Here is a 22,049-nt window from a genome sequence, read left to right on the forward strand (position 1 = left end):
AACTAGAGATGGCTTGGTTTGGCAATGTATTTTGAATGAGAGAAAAAGGTTATCTAAATCATTGGGCATGGTATGCTAGTAGTTCCTTGTTTATCTTTCTTCTCTTCAAATTAAATGATTTTGCTACTCTTCCATATACAATATCATTTTGTTGCATCATATTAACGGGCTCTCTTTTTGTCAGCTTCCTATATGCTTTTTGAATGATCTAGGAATCATCCAATAAAAGCTCAACCTACAGCCTTAAGCCACCATTAAATTATCTTTAAGTATGGACAAAAGACAAAAAGGAAAAAATGATTTGAATATTTGATCCAGTAGTTTCTAATGATTTTATAATCAGGCTAATAAAAAAAAATTGAAAATGATCTTTGAGCGGCTCAGGAAGACCTACCTATGTGGACTTGGGCCCACCTTCATTATATACCTTAGAGAGATAATGTGGTTATCCCGATTATTAGATGGAAAGGGTGTGATTTGGATTAGTCAAATGTCAAATTTTAGAATATATTTTGATAAAATAAACTCAATGCATGGCATGATATTCATGCAGTATTAGGTAAAGTCTTCCAGGATCTCGAGGGCTCTTAATTTTAGGTTCTTTCCAAAAGAAAAAAATTAGTGCACATGGGGGTTGGGGGTTGGGGGTTGGGGGTTGGGGTGGTGGGGGACCTTTTACATTCATGCACATTTAAAGGTATTCCAACAACTAATGTTTAGTCTTGAGCCTGGAGGTAAAGAGAAGATGTTATATCTTTTAAAGTTCTATTTTGCTACATGATTATCTCTTCTTGTATTGAAGTGTGAAATATGAGAAGAAGAGATCGAGGTCTATCTATCCACAATATTTGGGTTCCAATTGAACTATCACATGACAAATATTTGGATCTCTTAGGGAGGCGTTTCAATATGGTAATAAAAGAAATGTGGCCAAAATTAAAGAAATTGCATTTAAATGTAGGGTAATTTACAATGTCACCCCTGGAGACTACCACTATTAGATAGACACTCTTGCATAATTCCAAATTACGCTCACACCCTCTACCGTCAGTCTCTGTTAAGTGAGGATTAAAAATGATGGTTTTACCCTTTTAACTTAAACACATGACCCTAAATCCTATCATCTTCTTCTTTGCCACACAAAGATTACTGATGAACAACTTAACCCTTCCTTGCCCTTAGCTCCGCCATTGCAAAATCTTTCGCCCCATTCACTATTGCTGCAACTATAGATAAATACAAATTGGTATTAAATAGGTGTTAACATATATGAAGAAATGATCAAAACACCCTAATTTCCTATATTAACCATTTAACAACATCGTCAACCAATATATTGTGCTTGGCTCCAGTATCTATCATAGCCCGCACAACATATCTATCACTTTGAATAGATGGAGGTCTATCTGTCCACAATATTTGGGTTCCACTTGAACTATCACATGACAAATATTTGGATCTCTCAGGAAGGCATTTCAATATGGTAATAAAAGAAATGTAGCCTAAATTAAGGAAGTTGAATTTAAATGTAGGGCAATTTACAACGTCACCCCCTAGAGACTACCACTATTAGAGAGACATTATTGTATAATTCCAAATTACGCTCACACCCCCTATCGTCAGTCTCTGTTAAGTGATGACTAAAAATGACGATTTTACCCTTTTGACTTAAACACATGACCCTAAATCCTATCATCTTCTTCTTCTTCGCCACACAAAGACTACTGATGAACAACTTAACCCTTCCTTGCCCTCAGCTCCGCCATTGCAAAATCTTTTGCGTCATTCACTATTGTTGCAACTATAGACAAGTACAAATTGGTATTAAATAGGTGTCAACATATATGATGAAATGATCAAAATGCCCTGATTTCCTATATAAACCATTTAACAACATGTCAGCCAATATATTGTGCTTGCCTCTAGTATCTATCATAGCCCGCACAACATATCTATCACTTTGTTCTAAAGATTCTAATTATAAGGATATGATTCAACAACATATATTTTTTTTTTTACCTTTGATTTGAATCATAATAGTTTGTATAACATTTTTATATTATGAGAAACATCATGGTATATTACAATTTTATTCAAAATCAAACCATTAATACTTCAAAAAAATTATAAAAAATTGGTAAAGATCCAATATGATTTTTTAAAACCATGCATACAATGCATCGGACTAATAGGGAAAAATGTATGTGGGGAAGTGTGATCCTTGCATCAGACATATTAGAGAGTAAAATGATCGGCCTGCCCCTCATAAAATGGAAATGACATACATGTGGAACCAGATCCTCTCAAGTATGCCTATCTTCACTTGAATCTCCTCCTCCAAACAAAGGATAAGGTCGTATTTTTCATAGAGATGAGGAGAAAGATAGACAAATAGGAACGTTGATGTAGGCCATGCTCACAATCACCACACCAAAGCAGAGATCAATCAATAGAGACACACAAGCATCCAACCGGGGGTAACCACCTCTTGTGTCTGGGCGTTGGAGGCTTTCCTATGTTCCGTTTATTGATTGATTCATCAAAGATTCAAAGATGAGGAATAGTTTTTGCTCTGTGGGGGATCAGTTTGCCTCGCTGGAAATCTGATTCTCTTCATTAACAAATTATTGATGGATTTTATCAACACACGATGCTGTCCCTATCTGACTAATCACTTCTAACTACCGTCATCACATCAAACAAACAAATAAAAATTTGAAAATTAACAAATTTTAAGAAAGGAAACTGCACGGAAGTTGGTATTTTTAATTGTAATTGAATTATCTATTAATTATAGGATTAATTTAACTTAACACTGAATTAATTTATATTATAATCCAAAGCTTTGGAGGTGGACATGGTCTTTGGAAGGCTTCATTGTGATCGTTGCTCACTTTATCGACATTTCACCGCAAAAATTCTATCAAAATTAGTGGAATTTTGAGAGGATTGAAGTGAGAGATATATGAAGCCGATAATAAATTATTTTCTTTTTTTCACTATGCACATTTCTTCACCCCAAACATCCACGTAATCTCATTTCTTACACTCTAGGAAAAAATTTCAAACTTTCTCGCAGTGTAACATCTCATCCCACCAATTTCTTGATATCCACGTGGGCCTTCTTTACGACAAACATATTTTTTTATTCCCACAATATAACAAACTTTCACCATTATTATCTCCATGGTTAGAAAACTTTTTTTTTATTTTTTTATTTTTTTTATGGGGAGTTGGTTGCATCGTGTTTTTTTTTCAGAGGCGATGCTTCGATCAAACAAGGTACACTACACCTTTTCACATTGTATTTCTTGTTTCAAAGTCATTGTTTCTCTCTCTATAAAACAATTAATATAATACTGAACGTGAGGAGGCTCTGTGTACACCTTAGGCTCAAGGAGCCTTTTTCCTTATCCATTATTAATGTTTTCATTCTTCTCCTTTTCTGAGTGATGAGGGATTGAGATTATGACTGCTTCATAAGAGAGAAAAAATAAATGGGCTAATACTAAAGACAAACAAACAAAAATTTTATAGTATAATTTAATTATAAAACAAACATGTGGTTTATAAATAATGTATGACCTAATAAAAAAATTAAAAAGAGATTTTGTGAATTTCACATGATTCATGGGCTTGAACTTGATAAGGTCGTTTCTAAAACTAGAATTCATGCTTTTTTACTCGACATACTTGCTTGAGTTAAAACTTGTTTTTCCAATTATACTTGTACTTTAATTTTTTTAATGCACATATTACCTAACAATGGTTAATTTTCATCATTTATTCTTCTCTTTTAAATATATCTTATAAGTATTTATTGACAAAACCCAAGTGCATAATTATTAATGTTGCATTAATCCTTTAATATTATATAGAACTCTAATGGTCACATAGATACCTTCAATCATATAGTGCATTTATTTAAAATTCTATCACTAAATTAGTGATTAATTAAAGGCTTAAAGGATTAAAGTACACCAATTTTTTTTTTAAATCTAATGTGTTGTTAGGCTAAATTAATATGTACATAAAAAAAATGCTATAAAATTGCATCACATTCATCAAATATCATACTTGTTTGACTGAATTGACCATAAGGTTGGTATAATGGAATGCAAAATAAAAAAGATATTATAATATTAAAAATTACATAATATGTTGTTAGGTCATCTAATACTTACTTTATAAGGTACATTTAAAAAAGGAATTAAAAAAATTATGAAAATATACCATCGAGGGATTATCTTGGTTTTTTAAAATGCTAGGGATAATGAGAAGTAAAAGTTGGTTGGGAAAATTACTTGATTACCCACTTATGGATTTCCCTTTACAAAATTACCCATAAAAAGTTTCAGTTAACAAAAATACCCAAAATTAGGTTTTCCTCTACAAAATTTCCCACTTAAAGTTTAAGTTAACAAAAATACTCGAAATTGAGTTTGGGTTTACAAAACTACCCACACAAAGTTTCAGTAATAAAAAAATACATGATTATATGTGGAAGATGAAGACTCACTATTTTGGGTAGTTTTGTAAACCCAAACCTGATTTGGGTATTTTTGTTAATTGAAACTTTGGGTGAGTAGTTTTGTAAATCCAAACCCAATTTTGGGTATTTTTGTTAACCAAAACTTTTTGTGGGTAATTTTGTAAAAGAAAACCCAAAAGTGGGTAATCATGTAATTTTTCCAAGTTGGTTATATTAAGGGGCACAAAAGTTAGGGTGTGGGGTAAATTATAGGAAAATGTAATTATTTGTCAAGAAATTAATAGAAAATAAATGAATAATACAATAAAAAATAAAAAAGAATTCAGTGAAAGATATGGACACATAAATCAATCGTTTTAAAAATTAAAACTGAATCGATTGAATCAATCCGTTAAGATCAAAATCGGTTGTAATTGATACTAATTCCGATCGGCTGTCTGAATCAACTAATAGACTTAGGATAAACAAACAATTATTCTACTAAGAAAATTGTTCCACATAAAGTCCCTCAAAGGAATTATGTCTAAAATCAAAACATGCACCAACAGAATAATTTAACCAAACACCTTAGAATTGTTGGATTTTCAGATCCGAGTGTCGGTTTTAGGTTTTTTTGGGTATCGATTCTATCGGATCGGAATCAACCAATATGACCCGATATTCGATTCCTTTAATCCTTGCATAAATCTGAACCGTTCATTTCCAACACTGGTAGCCGGGTCATCGTCCCCCACTCCCCCCTTCTCTCGTCAGAGATTCAAAAAGGATTAAAAGAATGATAAAAAAAATTCCCAGAGGAGCAGAACCCGCTGAACGCCAACCTTGAATTGATAGTTATATAATAACTAATGAGGCTTCAAATTAAAAATTAAAGAAAGGGTGAGAAAGAAGAGAAACTGAGAAAGATTGAAGGCTTAAGGTTTAACATCTCAACAGCTTTGTTGGTATAATGAGATGGACTGCTCATCAAACTCGATTACTTGGTGAAACAAATGGAGCTTTCAGAAACCAGCCCAGATTTCACCATTTCCCATGGAAAACCATAGCCAGACTGGATTTTAAATCTCTTCTCTATTTCTTAAACCCATTTCAATCTCTGTATTTTGTCCATCAAATATGTTAATCTCTACCTGTAAAGTCTCCAACATTTCTTATTCCTTAATTCTCTCCTCCAAACCCAATAAATAAGAAAACTTTCAACCACTCCTCATACGACATCCCAACAATTTCGTTTCCACAAATAAAGTCTCATTCTGCTCTCTGAGACCCATCTCCCATTTCCTTTTCCTGGGTTATTCTCCCCCACAACCCACCCCTTTTGATTATCTATGATCATTGATTGGGTTGGGTTCTCCAGGACGAATATGAAGGTTTCGACTTGTGCTTTCGTTCTTCTTCTTGCTTATGCTTCTATTTTGAGGATTGGTGCCGACGAGCTCCAAAAGAATCAGCTGACGGAGCGAATTTCAGGTGGGTTTCTCATACTTCTCTTTATCTTTCTTCAAAAGTTGGAATCATAAGCAACTTCTCTTTGAATTCTTTTGCCTCTAATTCCATTTTCGTTAGTTGAGCTTAAAGCTTATGTGGGTATCCTTTTGGTCTCCGGCCTGCCGCTTTAGCTTCCATTTGCTGCCCTTAGGTGATCAGATGTACGTTTTTCTTTAGTTCTGTACTCGAAATTTGTGGCCTTTTGAGGATCGTCTGGACTGGGTACTGTTTCATACTAGAACTGATAGAACACTGAAATTCAGAACATTATTTTGCTGAATTTCAGCATTGTGCTGGTTTTTGTAAATTGTTATTTTGAAGTCCTCCTGTTAGAACTGCAGAATTTTTTCCCTTGGGGGTTTGTACTTAATTTTGCTCAAAGTTGAAACATGGAGACTTTGGGTCCGGTGAACTTTCTTCTCTTCCCATATAAATATCTGATTTTTCATCAAGAGAGAAGGCTTGTTTCTGTGAGTTTGACTGCTTCCACATTTTCTTTTGCTCATATATCAATTAAGAGCTTATGCATATGGGGAATTCGTGGGGGCACATTTTGGGTTGTCTTTATTAATTCAGGAAGAATTGCATACTTTTAATATTGTCTATTTATATCATATATATCATCTGTTTAAACCATCGGGTCTTTATCTTAGTTCTCTAAAGGTGTCACTGGAGTTTAGAATCTTATTTTGGTATCCAATCAATTCTGATCAAGATGGGTAATGATCCATTATGATTGGTGTGGATCATACTGTTTCAACTGGTCATGATTATTCTATAATCATTGAAGATTGAACTTGGGCTGAGGTACTTGTTTTACTGATATTTTCTTATGTTAAGGTTTAGGTTTGTCTGAGTTCGTGTTCAACTAAAATTTTAAAGATCATGCTTTTCACTGGCTAAGACAAGTTGAATTTTGAGGCCTAAGTAAGAAGTTCAATTAGGTAGCTGAAACCGAGTTTCAAACCACTAGTAATGTTTATGATTGTGCCACAAATTAGTGATGTGCTGCTTCAACTATGTTTGATTGATGGGAATTTTTTCTCCAAAGGTTTGCTAGAACTTCATAGTAGAGGTCCCCCTCCCCTTCCTGCCTTTTGAATTCATTCAATGATGCTTTTGTCTTCCTTCTCAGATTTTTTAAAGTTTAACAAACTTTATATTCACTTTCTTTCCCGGTAGCTAAGCTGGACTTGAACACCTGATTCCTAGGTCCCAGTGCAGTTTTCTAATAAATTAGGTTTACTTATCCCAATAAAGTTTAGCAAAAAGCTTCCCACACGGCCATTTAAGAAGAATCTCCTCAATAGGCACACCTGGTTTTGCCATATGGAAGAGTAATGTGGCAAATTTGACAGATGGATATCTAGGGGATGGTCTGAATAGGTCATGCTTCAAATTCAATCATCTACCCTCCCATGTATAGCCATGCACCCTCTTGGTAGTCCTAGATTTTAAAATTCCTTGTTTTCCCAATAAAGTTTAGCAAAAAATTTCCCACACGGCCATTTAAGAAGAATCTCCTCAATAGGCACACCTGGTTTTGCCATATGGAAGAGTAATGTGGCAAATTTGACAGATGGATATCTAGGGGATGGTCTGAATAGGTCATGCTTCAAATTCAATCATCTACCCTCCCATGTATGGCCATGCACCCTCTTGGTAGTCCTAGATTTTAAAATTCCTTGTTTTTCCACTTGGAAAACTCTGATTGGTCTAGAATTTGGGATGTGAGCAGGGGACCATGGGTCTACCTTCCACAAGATTTCAGCCCCATTGGACCACCACATGGCTGATCTAGAGCCTGTTTAGGAGATTCTTTCCTTTATGTGCGTGTAGGAAAACCAGGTCCTGAACTTAAAATCTTTTGAAAATTTGTTTTGCCCCTTCTAAGTTTTGGCACAATCATGTTCTGAAGATTTCACTTGATCGTCACAATATTTTGATCCTACATTCCCAGGAATAAATTTCAAAATATTTTACTTTCAGCATGCATACATTCATTAACACCTGGAAAATATAAAATCTGGATGCCCTTTAAATTTTACCTGTTAAATTTCCACTTATGGGACCTGAGACCTTTCCCTTCTTTGGCCAAATTTAGGAAGCGCTGGTGATGTTTTGGAAGATGATCCGGTGGGAAGATTAAAAGTGTTTGTTTATGAGCTGCCAAGCAAATACAACAAGAAAATACTGCAGAAGGATCCCAGGTGCCTTAACCACATGTTTGCTGCTGAGATCTACATGCATCGGTTTCTGTTAAACAGCCCAGTTCGAACGCTCAATCCTGAAGAAGCAGATTGGTTCTACACCCCTGTATACCTCACTTGTGACCTTACACCCAATGGGCTTCCTTTGCCCTTCAAATCCCCGAGGATGATGCGAAGTGTGATCCAGCTGATCTCTACAAACTGGCCTTACTGGAATAGGACAGAAGGGGCCGATCACTTCTTTGTTACCCCCCATGACTTTGGGGCCTGCTTTCACTATCAAGTAAGATGTACAGATTCTTTCTCCCCATATCTCTTTAGATTTCCCTATGTCTCTTTAGAAGATTACTTGTATCTGAATGTCTGGATAAAAGAAGGTTTCTCCTCCATTGCTACTTGCTATATACCTTACTCATACATTTTTGTAGGAAGAGAAAGCTATTGAACGAGGGATCCTTTCTTTGCTCCAACGTGCCACCTTGGTTCAGACTTTTGGACAGAAGAATCATGTTTGTCTGAAGGATGGTTCAATAACAATTCCTCCATATGCTCCTCCACAGAAAATGCAAGCCCATTTTATTCCCCCAGACACTCCACGCTCCATCTTTGTTTACTTCCGGGGTTTGTTTTATGATGTCAGCAACGACCCAGAAGGTGGTTATTATGCAAGGTATGTTTCTATAGGATTTATGGTACTAGCAACTTGCAAAAATTATGAGGTAGTTTAGCATCAGTTAAAACTCTTGGTCTATCTCTTGAATACAGTGCACATGCAACACGAGAGATCTGCAGTGGGACCCATCTAGAGTGGTCCAGTTTGCAGATGATCTACTTGACAAGATTTTCCCATTTTTTTTTATGGTTGTTGCATTGACGGAGAGGCAAATAGTGTTGGCTTAACCATTAGCTTGTGAAGATGAGTCTTGAACCCAGAGTTGATATGGAACCCATAAGCTTTACAACTTGGAATGTGTTTGGATGCTCAGGCTGTCAGCAGCCAGTGAAGAGTGCTAGATATAAAACCAAAAGGTGATGACCAATTACTATTTGACAAAATATTTTTGTCACAAAGGATGGTCTAGATTTATTTTGTGACAAATACAGAGTATCACAAATGGCTGTGGCACTAATAATGACCCTTAGTTATTATTATGGTTGTTGGATGGTTTAGGAGGCAAATAGTTTATGGCTTAGTTGTTAACCGGTGAAGATTGATGTTGAACCTGGAGGTAGTATGAAATCCAAAGGCTTTACCAACTTGGGCTGTGCTGGAGGGCATGCAGCTAGGAAAAAATGCTGGCACAAAAGCCAAAATGTTTTACCCAACTGGGAGGTATGGCTGGAGTTGCTGGTGGTTTTTGATGTTACCCAAAAGTATTTTAAGTGGCATCCAACAAGATCCACTGGCCTGTGCAACCACACACAGCTGACCTGAATAGGTATACAGCAGTACAGCCCAAAAAAGTGAGGAAGCACTGGCAGTGTTTAGATGATCTACTGTTTTGTGGATAATTCTGTCCGATCTTGTATTCTTGGTTGGAATGTTAGGCAAGAAATGGCACGAGTTGGAAATGTTACTCAAACAAGGTTGCCATTATATAATTTATAGATTTTCTTCGTGTTAAAGGATTGAATGTTGAGTTCTTAATATTTCTTTCCTGCATGTCTTTCAATTTATATGGCATGCGATTATAATTATGTTCCAATGCAAGAGCTTATACCTTGCTGTGGACATTTGCTTTATGCATCAGATTTATTGTGAGTTGATTGATTAATGAATTTTTAGCTCTTCCTTTTATTGGGTTGAGCTTGTATCTTAACTGCAGCATCATATTTACTAACAGTAGGTTGCAGGATTGAACTGGTGAGTAAAAGATCATCCTCTAACTTCTGTTGTTTGATTGCACAGAGGAGCACGGGCATCAGTATGGGAGAACTTCAAGGATAATCCACTTTTTGACATCTCTACTGAACACCCCACAACATATTATGAAGATATGCAGCGTGCTGTTTTCTGCTTGTGTCCTCTAGGCTGGGCTCCGTGGAGTCCTAGATTGGTTGAAGGGGTGGTATTTGGATGTATTCCTGTTATCATAGCAGATGACATTGTGTTGCCATTTGCGGATGCAATTCCATGGGAGGAAATTGGGGTGTTTGTAGCTGAGAAGGATGTTCCAAACTTAGATGCCATCCTTACTTCAATACCACCTGATGTAATATTAAGGAAGCAGAGGTTGCTTGCCAACCCTTCAATGAAGCAGGCAATGCTTTTCCCACAGCCTGCTCGGCCGGGAGATGCTTTCCATCAGATACTGAACGGGCTTGCACGTAAGTTGCCTCATGACAAGAGCATTTATCTGAAACCTGGCGAGAAGATTTTAAACTGGACTGCAGGACCTTTGGGTGACCAGAAACCATGGTAGCAGCAGTGTTCTCTGGGATGCCATCATTTACCCTTTTTTTTTCCTGGCCTGGACCCGCCTCAATTGCTGTTCACATCAATTCCGATGGGATGCTGGCCTTCATTTCATTCATACCTTAAGAGTAAATGTAAATCCACATTTTATTGACAGCTTATTGAAAGCTAAAACGAGTACATTATTTTTTTTTTCTTTCTTTCTTTTTTTGCACATAGGTAGAGTGATAGATGTGTGAAGCATTGTGTATTTTGCCTTACTGGGTAATCTAGTTTGATCTGAATACTGATGTTTTAATTTGAAGCTCTCATAATATTGGATGAAAGAACTCTCTCTGCATGCCATCATCTATATGCCAATATGTCTTTGTTGAGAATTCAGTGGTCATTGCGAAAAGTGTCTCCTCGGGATTCCTTACAATTCACTAACCATTATAGAAGCTATTAATGTAGCAATCAAACTGAACATTAGGGTTGTGTTTTGGTTTGTATTCTTAGAACGGATTTTGGGTTTAGAACGTATTCTGAAGTGAGGAAATTTCTGAAGTGAGGAAATAGAGAAGAATCTGATTTCAGAATGCATACCAAACGTACCCTTAAGTGACTTGTTAACTTGACTTGCTTCCAAAACATAACAGTAGGGCCATGTTCTCGATAATCTGTGCACTTTCTTGGTAGTTCTGGAAATTTTAATGCTTTTGGAAGATTGTTTGGGCTGAAACTTGATAAATGAACACAGACATTGAGATTTTTTTTTTTTTTTTGAATGAGACTTTGAGGTTTGCTACTACAGTACTGTCCACAATTTTTCAAGCCTAGCTAAGCTACCATGTTTTTTTCTTTATTTGCAGGATTTCACTATTGGGTGGGTAAATCTTTGTCTGACATACCCTGAAACCTTCGGGTTTTTTTTTTTTTTTGATAGATTCTGAAACCTTACGTCAAATTCATTTTGGATCACTTCCTTTGGGGTTAATCCTTCTTTCCCATGCATTTCTTAGGGCTTTCAGATATGCCTAGTCATATTCCTGATTATCCAGATGCGACCGAATGTCCTTAGCAGATTTGGCCCTTACAATGGTAAACACTTGTGCCAATGTAGAGATCCCATCTAACCTGTTGAATCAGAAAATAGAACTTATTAAAATAAAGGAACGAAGAATCTAAATTTATAACCCAATTGTAGATGAGGTTAATCAAGAAGATCCCCATTGTTTGGATTATTTCAATGGCATATGATCATTTCATGGTTTTTTTCATTTTTCATTTTTATTTTAAACTGTAAATTGTGGTGAAGCATTTTTTGTCGTTTATGAAATAAATGAAAATAGTTTCAAAAAGGGATCAAGTTCATCAGAAGTTAATTAGTAATCGCGTAAAAAATACCCAATACCAAATTTATTTACTAGAGGGATTGGATTTTTTTTTTTTTTGGTGGGGGGTGGAAAGGGAGGGAGATGGAAAAAAAAATTTTAAAGCCATTAGAGGTAGGTGACCTATACTAGTATTTATTTATTTTCCATCTTAAAAAAAAAAAAATGCAACTATTTATAGTAACTAATTTTGCAAAAAGTTTCATGAATTGAACATGCAATTCATATGTGCATTTACCTTTTCTTTTTTTTTCCCATAAAATCATATACTCATGTACAAACGTTGCAAATTTTAGAACTTGGAACAAAATAAAACCAGAGAAGAACAAAAATGGAAAATGGGTAAAAATTTAAAAATCTTGTCTTATAAAAGAATGAGAACATGTGCTTATGCTTCCTTTCCTTTCCTATGAAATAGATCATTGACTCATTAGTCTTAATAAAAACTGAAATGCCTATGCCATCCTCCAAGCTCATTAGTCTTATAATAACTGATGGAAAATATCAGTTATTGGGGCTCTATTTTATTTCCCTTCATTTTTACTAATGATTAGGTGTGTGCATTTTTGAATCTGGATAAATTCTAAAGTTCCCCTCTTTCCTTAGTCTAGAGTTCCTTGTTCTAATCTACACAACAGTAAATGACACTACATAAAAGATTTCTGGTTGGGTTGTTGACATTCTTTAAAAGATCTAGAAAGCTGGTGAAAAAACAAATTGTAAATATTTCTATTTTTCTAATTTAATGATTTTTTTATTAAAAAAATGTAATTTTATTTTTTAAATTAAAATCAAATTATCTATTGAACAGTCAACGGTTCTGGTGTAATCGATTTGGTTGGATTTCGATAAACGGTTTCAATTTGGTTTCGAAACCCTTATGCCTTAGGTATAAACGTATAATTAGCCAAAATGGCCAGATCCATCCCGCGATCCGAAGTGGCCTCGTTTGGTTCTGACACCAACAACCCCCAACCAAATCTTCTCCACTTTACCTCTCTCCTCTTTTCTTTTTTACCCCCCAAGTCCCAAAACCCCCAAGCTCTCACCAACCTTTTGTTGCCTTCTTCAATTTTATTTTTATTTTTTATTTTTTGAAAGCTGCCTTTCTTCTTATCTTCCCTTCTTCTTCTCTCTCTCTACAATCAATCCAATATAAAAAGCCCTAGAGTGTCTCATCACTTCTTGCATTCTAATCTCGATCAGCGTTTCTCTCTTTCTCCTGCGTTCTAATGGCTTCCATTTCAAAGTTTCCAACCACCAATTTGGCTTCTTCTTCGTCCTCTCGCAGCTTCAGATCCTCCGAATCGAGACTTCTGGTTGGTTTCTCCCCCATATCCACTGTTAACAGAGGTTTCTCGTCCTTGAAGCTATCCATTCGAAGGAACTATGTGCACGATCGATCCTTGATGTAAGTTTTCTGCCACTTTTCTCCCTTTTCCCGTGCGTAGACGTATCTATTTCTTGTTCTTCTTCTACATCTATCCTTTACTCTGTGTTTGATTTAAATTTCCGATATATTGTTTCTGGGGAATTACATAGCACGCTTTCAGGTGTGGTAGATGATTGATCAACTGCTAATAATTCAAGCATAAATAAATTTACAGTGCTTACTGCTCACCATTTGTAGATTCTTAAATCGCACACTTCTCCTTCTTGAAGATCTATGTGATGTTTAATGAAGGATTAAGTTATTACTAAACAAAGAAAAATTGGAATTTGAAAACGAAAGATGAGATCAATTCGGAAAAGAAATGAAATACAATTGCTTGCAATAGAAAAAAAAAAAAAAAAAAAAAAAGGAAATAAAGATTGCCTCTCTTTTTTTTTTTTTTATTTGTTTTAACCATATTCTTTGCAAAGTAATAGAGAATATTCTTATTATGATTCATGAATTAATTAAAGTCTAATTTCTTTTCGTAATCGAAAGAGATGGATCGAAATTTCTATTGATATTGATATAACGAGTATTTTATTGAAGGATTAAGTTATTATTACTAGGGCTGCGACATGCTTTAGTCTTTGTATCTTCTGTTTCTTCATGGAAGAAAAAGTACTATTAGAACTTGTGATGACATGCATGTTATCTATTGCCTTATCCCTATTTGTACTGTTTTTCGTTTCTTCTGATGTGGTAACTTCCTACCGCAGTGTGAGGTGCTCCCAAATTGATGGGAATGGTGCCCAAACCAAGAGAACCGTTCTTCATGATCTTTACGAGAAGGAAGGGCAAAGTCCTTGGTACGATAATCTCTGCCGCCCTGTCACGGATTTGCTGCCTCTGATTGCAAGTGGGGTTAGAGGAGTCACCAGCAACCCAGCGGTAAATATTTCTCATTTTCTTTGGAAGCTGTTCAGATTCATCCTTTTGTGGTTCAATGTGACAAAAGTTCAATGAATCTCATTTCAGATCTTCCAGAAGGCGATATCTTCATCAAACGCTTACAATGAGCAGTTCAGGTAGTTTCAATAATATTTCATACAAGAAAAATGCAACCACTTATCATGGTTATTGCACTTTATATTCTCTTCTTTTGTAAAATCAGAGGCTGCCTAAGTGGGATGAAGCTCACTTACCAAGGTGCAACCTATTGCTTCTGACCATTTACTTATGCATTGTAAAAGGATGTCCCAGAATCAATGAAGAATGGCACATAGCCATTAAAAAAAATTCTACATATAATGTGGATGCGAGCAGAAAAAGAAAATTGTGTTGTTCTGATACTTTCTTGTCATGCCTTGGACTTCTTTGCATGAGCCTCAGAGCCACCCTGCTAAAATCTTCTTGAGGCATTTGGACTCCCGAATCCGGATTACAACAACTTGGTGTTGGGACTTGGGAGTGGTCCTCAACAACCATACTAACAACAGGGGAGAATTAATTTTGTGGGTGTAGAGAACTGACTTGACTGTATTGTCTAGGGTCCACTTGGTTAGAAGTGAAGTAAAATCAACAAAGTTTCTTAATGGATAAGTATATATTTTTCCTTTTTGCATTTGATTTTTTTTTCAATTCTTTTAGCAAATGGTAATTTATTCAACTTTACTAATTATTTTTCAATGGTCATTCAACTGAACTTGATATTCGTACACTTCACTTCTAACCAAATGGAGCCTGTCTCCAATCTATTCCCCTAGAAAGGGAGAAAAAGGGTTGGGGGACTCTGCCAAGCTGTTTCCATGACTTATGTGGCTGAGCTCAAACTGGATTCTGCAGTGAACTTATAAAAGCGGGAAAAGACATTGAATCTGCATACTGGGAACTTGTAATCAAGGACATTCAAGATGCATGCAAGCTCTTTGAACCAATCTACGATCAAACTGATGCAGCCGATGGCTATGTGTCTGTTGAAGTTTCTCCGATGCTAGCTGATGATATGGAAGGTACTGTAGAGGCTGCAAAATGGCTTCATAAGGTGGTTGACCGCCCTAATGTGTACATAAAGATCCCTGCAACAGCAGCATGCGTCCCTTCTATAAAAGAAGTTATTTCTCTTGGTATCAGTGTCAATGTTACTGTAAGTTCCTTCTCTATATGCTCTGCTCTTTGACATAAATTTCCAACTGAAGTAACATAAGGATCAACCTTGTCTTTTATGGCATTTAGTAGGTCATATAATCAACTGGTCGTTAATAGTCACTTAATTTTTTGGGCATCCTTCTACGTGTTTCATCACCTCCAGAGGAAAGCAACACATTTTGATGTTAATGACAATTTTTTCCCATACAAAGTCATGCTGACCTTAGACTCCTCTAAATCAAGTGGTCTTTGAACCATTCAGACAACCATTTACTATTTCAATGACCTTAGACTCTTAACTCAATTGATCTTTGAACTGTTTGGACAACCGTTTACTATTTCTTTGCAAGCAACTTTAAGACTGTTATTCTCCTGAATTCCTGCTGGTGTTGCATTCAACCAATTATCTTGCTAGCAGCAGTTGTCAAAATTTACTTCTAGAAGCTGAAAGGTCCAAATGACTAGTAATATTCACATGTTCTTCAAGATCTAGTTAAATTTCTGTTAGTCGGTGTCATGGAAGTGAATTCTCGTCAAGAAGGTACTCTGACAGTTATTCTTGCTTGTTCCATTGTACAGCTCATATTCTCCCTTGCAAGATATGAAGCTGTAATTGATGCTTATTTGGATGGGTTAGAGGCTTCTGGTTTGAGTGACCTCTCCAAAGTTACAAGCGTTGCTTCCTTCTTTGTGAGTCGGGTAGACACCCTCGTTGACAAGATGCTGGAGAAAAATGGAATCCCTGAGGCCCTTGATCTCCGAGGGAAGGTAAGTTCAGGCATGTGTGTACAATTACTGTTACAAAGGGAATTGAGCATTGACAACTGGGTTTTCTTATTTGTTTAATCTGTTTGACGTATTACAGGCTGCCGTAGCTCAAGCGGCATTGGCGTACCAGCTCTACCAGAAGAAATTCTCTGGCCCTAGATGGGAGGCTTTGGAGAAGAAAGGTGCCAAGAAGCAGAGGGTGCTTTGGGCCTCAACCAGTGTCAAGAATCCAGCCTATCCTGATACCTTATATGTTGCCCCACTTATTGGACCAGATAGTGTAAGTCACTTTATCTTTACCCCATATCTCATTTATTTACTAAACATAGATAAGAGTGTAGTGTCAAAGAGGAAGGGAATTGTGGATCTCTCATGGCTGTTACTCCATTGTCTCAGGTGTCAACCATGCCTGACCAAGCACTCCTAGCATTCATCGACCATGGTGCCGTCTCGAGGACAATTGACTCAAACGTCTCAGAGGCTGAAGGCATCTACAGTGCACTTGAGAAATTGGGAATTGACTGGAACGAAGTTGGGACCCAACTTGAACTTGAAGGTGTGGATTCTTTTAAGAAGAGCTTCGAGAGCCTACTTGTTACCTTACAAGAGAAGGCGAATACCCTTAAGTTGGTCACACTGTGAACCCAGTTGGCTTGGTCACACGACTTCCTCTTTTTCTCTTTGTTGTTTTGTCAGTAAAACTTAAAATAAAGGAGGTTTGATTCCTATTGTAAATAGTCTGTTAGTAGTACCATGTGAGGATTTTTATTGTGTTTGATCCAGTGCCTAATCTAGTGTATTTTTGGTGGAAAAGTGTTTTTCTCAATTCTCATATAAAAGGGTGTACGTAGTGCATGAGGCTCTCGCATGTGCGAGGTCCCGGGGCAAGGAAACTCACTGTATACAATCTGAAATATTCACTGTATACAATCTGAAATATACAGTGAGTTCTCAATTCTCATGAGTATAAATATTCTCTCAATCGCAATTGAAACTCACTGCATGAAATCTGAAATATTCCATCCAACTTTTTCCTTTTTTTTTTTTTTTTTGGCTGGGGTGAGGTGAGGTGAGGTGAGGTAGGGGGAGGGGGGAGCAGGGAAGACTATAAAACTAAAATACTAACCGTTATATGAGTCTGGTGAACATTACCATCCAATCAGCTCAACAGAGAAGAAAGGGTGCTGAGGATGTGGTTGGCTCTGCCTGTGTGAGCTATGTGCGTCAGTGCTTGTGGTGTTGAGTTACTCTCATCTCACAAGTCGTAGGGTCTTCTCGCCCTTCCTTATCTCAATTAGCGAAGGGGACTAAATGACCAATAAACACATACTACGGAATGACAATAACACCCTCAGTATACAAAAAAATTACAAAATCTCCACGTTTCTGCAGCATTCTTGAACTCGAGGCAGGAACTACCACTGTAATCTCCTCCTCATATCTTCTCTGGGGAGAGAGGAGAGTGTGCGTGGAGAGGAACTTTTAAGAAAAACAATTGAAAGAGAAAGTAGAGGAATAAGGAATGGCACTTCAATTGCCCAGCATGTCTCCGTTGTCTCCGACGGCGACGGGTCATTTTGGCCGAAGACTGTCGTCCAATCGCTTCGCCCTCAGATCATCCTTCATCTGTCCCTCTCTCCATCTCTTGCTTCCTCCTCCTCCCCCTTACCAACCCATCTCCTCTGCTGCGCCAAAATTCTCTACGCGTATCACTTTCAAGTAAGCCTTTACTTTCCGTGACTCGTGACTCTGGGTTTCATTTCTCTGGTTATTTATGTTTCTTGTTTGTGGATAATGGTTCATCGGTCTGAATCCTGAAAAATAATTGTGTTCATGTAGATATTTTTACAATAATAGAACCCCTTTTAAGAGGTCACCTGATAACTCCTGTCGAGGTAAAATCACAATCTCTCTTCCTTCCACTGCTGTATTTAATTGGGCTATTTCTTTTCTGGTTCCTTTTGTTCTTCAGTTATTCCTAAGATGGAATTGGCCTTCACTCACGTGTTGGTTGGATTATGGAAGCTGCGCATAATATTTATGAGTTTCTTGCCTTGATTGATTCTCTGTGCTCTACTGCTCTTCATGATTATTTAATTTTTTTTTTTTACTACACATTACTAATGTCGTTATTATCTGAGTGGGAGACCAGGGTGCAATACCCAATTCCAGACTGGGAGTCCATCTTGCCCTCTTCCTTGCTATTATCTTTTGCATTGATTTGTTGAAGAGGAACATTCTTCTTTCCTTTCTTCCCCTGGTTCCTGTTGTTTTCTTTCTGTTGTGAAGATAAATTAAGAAGAAGAATATATGAATGCCCATACGAAAATTCAGGCTTATAAGCCTGCCATAGCTAATGCCATGGATAAGTTACACATCAAATTTAGTAGCTCACCTCTTCCATATGACTCATCATGCAAGGGTAAAAACCCTTGTAAGATAATGTTTTGTTTCATTCACAATATGTGGTTCATATGGATAGTTTTATGCAGAAATCCATCAATGTGTGGTTCAAAGTGCTTTGAAAGGCTTGGAAGTTAGATTTATCAAGTGTTTGTGGTTGGTTATTGGTGGTAATGTGGAATTTTTAGGTATCTGCAGGATGAATTGTCTTTGGATTTTCCATGTATTGGTTTTGTAGACGAAAATGACTCCATTTCTAGAAATGCTTTTGAAAGAAGAGAAGTATTATTCTCAACAGTTGGGTTTATAGCAGCAGCCATGGGGGATGCTTTAAAGGATGGAGTAGCTGTAGCATCTGAATTTGCTGACAGTAAGTTTCGCTACCCTTACTTTCTTCTAATGTTCAATATTATTTGTGGTTGATGGCTCAAGGGGATTTCCATGCATGCCTCTGTGCGATGCAGTCTATGGTAATGGGAAACTTGACGGGCGCTACCAACTTGACGTGTTTCATCCCCATTCCCATCTTCATGCATGAGGATATTTGGCAATGTTTGTGCAATACGAGAAATGGTTGTGGCAATGTTTGGGAAATACGAGAAACGGTTATTGTTTATATTGTCCATTGTATGTGTATTCTTTCATATGGGCTAATTAAATTGATGCAACCTCTTGTATATCTAGATCCAGTAGGCTGTATTCTATCTGTCGAACCAATTGGCCACTTTTTCACAATCTAGGTAACATGTCCTGCTTCTAAACCTGATTCACATGAAATTCGGGCCATTTACTTGTCATGATTCAGGTAGGTTACAACACGATAGCTCTAGAACTATAATCTTGATTATGTTCTAATGGTCTTAGGCATAGCAAAAAAATATAACATGTTATTAATGTTTAAGGTGTCAAGGACTTTAACATTGACGCTGCATTTGATCATCAGTGCCAGCAATTCGAGGGAAGGATTACGGGAAGACTAAAATGCGGTATCCAGACTACGCAGAAACAGAATCAGGTCTCCAGTACAAGGTCATCTATCCAAAAAATGTTGCTAATGTCTACTTTAACAAAAGAACTATATTTTTGAGTTAGAGAGTCTTAAATTTGGAATTTAAAAGGATGCAGGATTTGCGAGCAGGCAGTGGCCCCACGCCAAAGATGGGGGAGACTGTTGTGGTAGGGCAGTGACTTTGATATTCTACCTTAGTCTGATGTTTTCCCTTGTTGTATGAGGAGAAAAATTTTAAGCATGTTCTTGCTATAAATGCATTTAAGGTCGACTGGGATGGTTATACCATAGGATACTACGGCCGAATCTTTGAAGCACGAAACAAGACAAAGGGTGGTTCGTTTGAGGTATTACAAGCTCCACAATTCTGATTCCTTTAATTTGGTTCTTCCCACCCTACTCAGTTGTTGAGCATTGTACATTTTCATCATCATTTGGTTCAACTCCCAAGCTTTTTGAATAAAATATGTGTTGTCAACACACAGGGTGATGATAAAGACTACTTCAAATTTACACTTGGGTCTCAACAGGTAAGAGTTTTCCCTCTCTGCCCTTTTTTTTCTCTGTTTCGTCCAATCATGGAGCTCTCTTTATGCTGACGGTTGTGAAAGGCTCCAACCTTGTGTATTTGGAAGGTTCATATTTTAATAATGTGTTATAGGTCAAATCATGGAATCGGTATCTTTTGCTTTTTAATTGCTCAGGAGTTATAGTTTTCATATTTTCTTCATTGTCTCATTTATGCCATACATTCCATCTGTTGATGGAATTTGGTTGGACAATGGAAATACTGTTTCCTAATAGAGCTGCCTAATTCATGAATAGGTAATTCCTGCTTTTGAAGAAGCTATTTTAGGCATGGCTGCTGGTGGCATTAGAAGGTGATATACCATGCTTTCTATATCCCCCTCCCCTCATTCATTCTGATGTTTGAGAGAAAATGTTTTATTAATGTACTGTTACAGCAATGTATGGATATAAAATGCTATACAAGAGCCAAAAATAAAACTGGAGATACCCACAAAAAAAGGAAGGACTTATTATCACTCACCAGAAATCATTGATGAATGTGTCCGTTGAAAGCCTTATCCAATCTCAAGATTCTTCTGTAGCTGTATCTTATTTCATGACAAAGCCTTTCTTCGATAGGAAGAATATGTGGCCTGTTTCAGACCTTCACAAATATGTATATGATCCAAACACACAAAAATATATGTTAAACCTCTTTGTTCTTTGCTCCCTGCTTTTAATTAGTCCTGATAGTGTTTCTTGCATACAACAGTGTGCATGCCATGATAATCAGTATAACAGTATTGAAATGGATATGTACATACGAAACATGAGAATAATCTCTAAAGAGACATTTTCTTGGAAAATATGCAATTCAGAGACATTTCATGGTCATGCAGGATCATAGTGCCCCCAGAGTTGGGATATCCAGAGAATGACTTCAACAAAAGTGGCCCAAGACCGACAACATTTTCGGTACTCGTTGGTTTATTTTATTGATCATTTTCTTTCCTAGTTATATTCCAAAAGTATAAAAAAATAAAACATCAATTCATCATCTATTTGACAGGGTCAAAGAGCATTAGATTTTGTGCTAAGGAACCAAGGACTGATAGACAAGACTCTTTTGTTTGATATTGAACTCCTCAAAATCATTCGAAACTGATCACCATCAAGTTCAGCATGCCTTGAGGAGATTGCCTCTAATCTAGGTTGACTTTCATTGTGTTGGGAAAATCATCTTTATTTCAATTCAGAAAGATTAGCTCCTTTGTTTGATATCAATATGTTCTTCTTCCTCCATGCAGGCCTTGGCATAAGGATCTACTGAGAGCTAGTTCATTTACACCGAAACCATAGGAACACAGTGAATGATTCATGCAACTCAAAAAGGTGCATTTTGGTTTTGCTCCTTTCCATCTAGCTTGCTGTTTCACATCAAGAGGCAACAGCATGTGCATGTCTCTCTGTCCCCAGGCAGAGCAGATGCAATAAAGAGGTGCAACAGCACGACATTGTTTCATTCATGTGGCAGGAGGGGAAACTTGGAACGCTACCCTATCAAAAGTGCCAGAAAAAAAAAAAGAGTGCTTACTATTTGTTTTACCATGAACCACTCCAAAATATGTATATTTATGTCATTCTCTCTTTGAATCATAGTTTTGCAAATCTCTTGTAGATTTCACAACATGCTTAAAAGTGGATCAGTCGAAGTTTTATTGTTTGTCTTATGGATCGGTTGCAGCAGATGAACGAACTCGATGAATGGACTTCTTCTGGCTGGTTTCTTGAAAAATGTTGTTCTGTTATCAGCAAACCTAAAACCTCTGAACTAGGGAACGAGTGACTGCAAGAGAGAGA

General features: G+C 36.9%; 3 protein-coding genes across 5 annotated transcripts; all 3 read left to right on the plus strand.

Moving 5' to 3' along the window:
* Positions 1–5,325: 5,325 nt before the first annotated feature.
* On the plus strand, positions 5,326–10,932 carry LOC122078336 (probable beta-1,4-xylosyltransferase IRX10L). Its single transcript, XM_042644278.1, has 4 exons — positions 5,326–5,962; positions 8,085–8,473; positions 8,619–8,860; positions 10,100–10,932. The coding sequence occupies exons 1-4, from the start codon at positions 5,821–5,823 to the stop codon at positions 10,611–10,613; spliced, it is 1,287 nt and encodes a 428-aa protein (XP_042500212.1). The 5' UTR covers positions 5,326–5,820; the 3' UTR covers positions 10,614–10,932.
* Positions 10,933–12,999: 2,067 nt separating this feature from the next.
* On the plus strand, positions 13,000–17,080 carry LOC122080105 (transaldolase-like). The gene is made up of 7 exons (XM_042646989.1): positions 13,000–13,390; positions 14,131–14,302; positions 14,390–14,439; positions 15,197–15,497; positions 16,079–16,267; positions 16,365–16,547; positions 16,664–17,080. The coding sequence occupies exons 1-7, from the start codon at positions 13,212–13,214 to the stop codon at positions 16,907–16,909; spliced, it is 1,320 nt and encodes a 439-aa protein (XP_042502923.1). The 5' UTR covers positions 13,000–13,211; the 3' UTR covers positions 16,910–17,080.
* Positions 17,081–17,680: 600 nt separating this feature from the next.
* On the plus strand, positions 17,681–21,919 carry LOC122078554 (peptidyl-prolyl cis-trans isomerase FKBP19, chloroplastic). 3 transcript variants are annotated; one of them, XM_042644581.1, is made up of 11 exons: positions 17,681–17,986; positions 18,107–18,162; positions 18,909–19,040; positions 19,614–19,699; positions 19,796–19,846; positions 19,946–20,026; positions 20,165–20,209; positions 20,505–20,560; positions 21,089–21,164; positions 21,259–21,400; positions 21,497–21,919. In XM_042644581.1, the coding sequence occupies exons 1-10, from the start codon at positions 17,790–17,792 to the stop codon at positions 21,352–21,354; spliced, it is 876 nt and encodes a 291-aa protein (XP_042500515.1). In that variant the 5' UTR covers positions 17,681–17,789; the 3' UTR covers positions 21,355–21,400; positions 21,497–21,919. The 3 variants fall into 3 exon arrangements, with proteins under 3 accessions (XP_042500515.1, XP_042500516.1, XP_042500517.1); XM_042644582.1 differs by having other exon boundaries at positions 18,969–19,040; XM_042644583.1 differs by lacking the exon at positions 18,909–19,040.
* The last annotated feature ends 130 nt before the right edge of the window (positions 21,920–22,049 follow it).

Source organism: Macadamia integrifolia, chromosome 5, assembly GCF_013358625.1.
Source record: "Macadamia integrifolia cultivar HAES 741 chromosome 5, SCU_Mint_v3, whole genome shotgun sequence".
Lineage (NCBI taxonomy): Eukaryota > Viridiplantae > Streptophyta > Magnoliopsida > Proteales > Proteaceae > Macadamia > Macadamia integrifolia.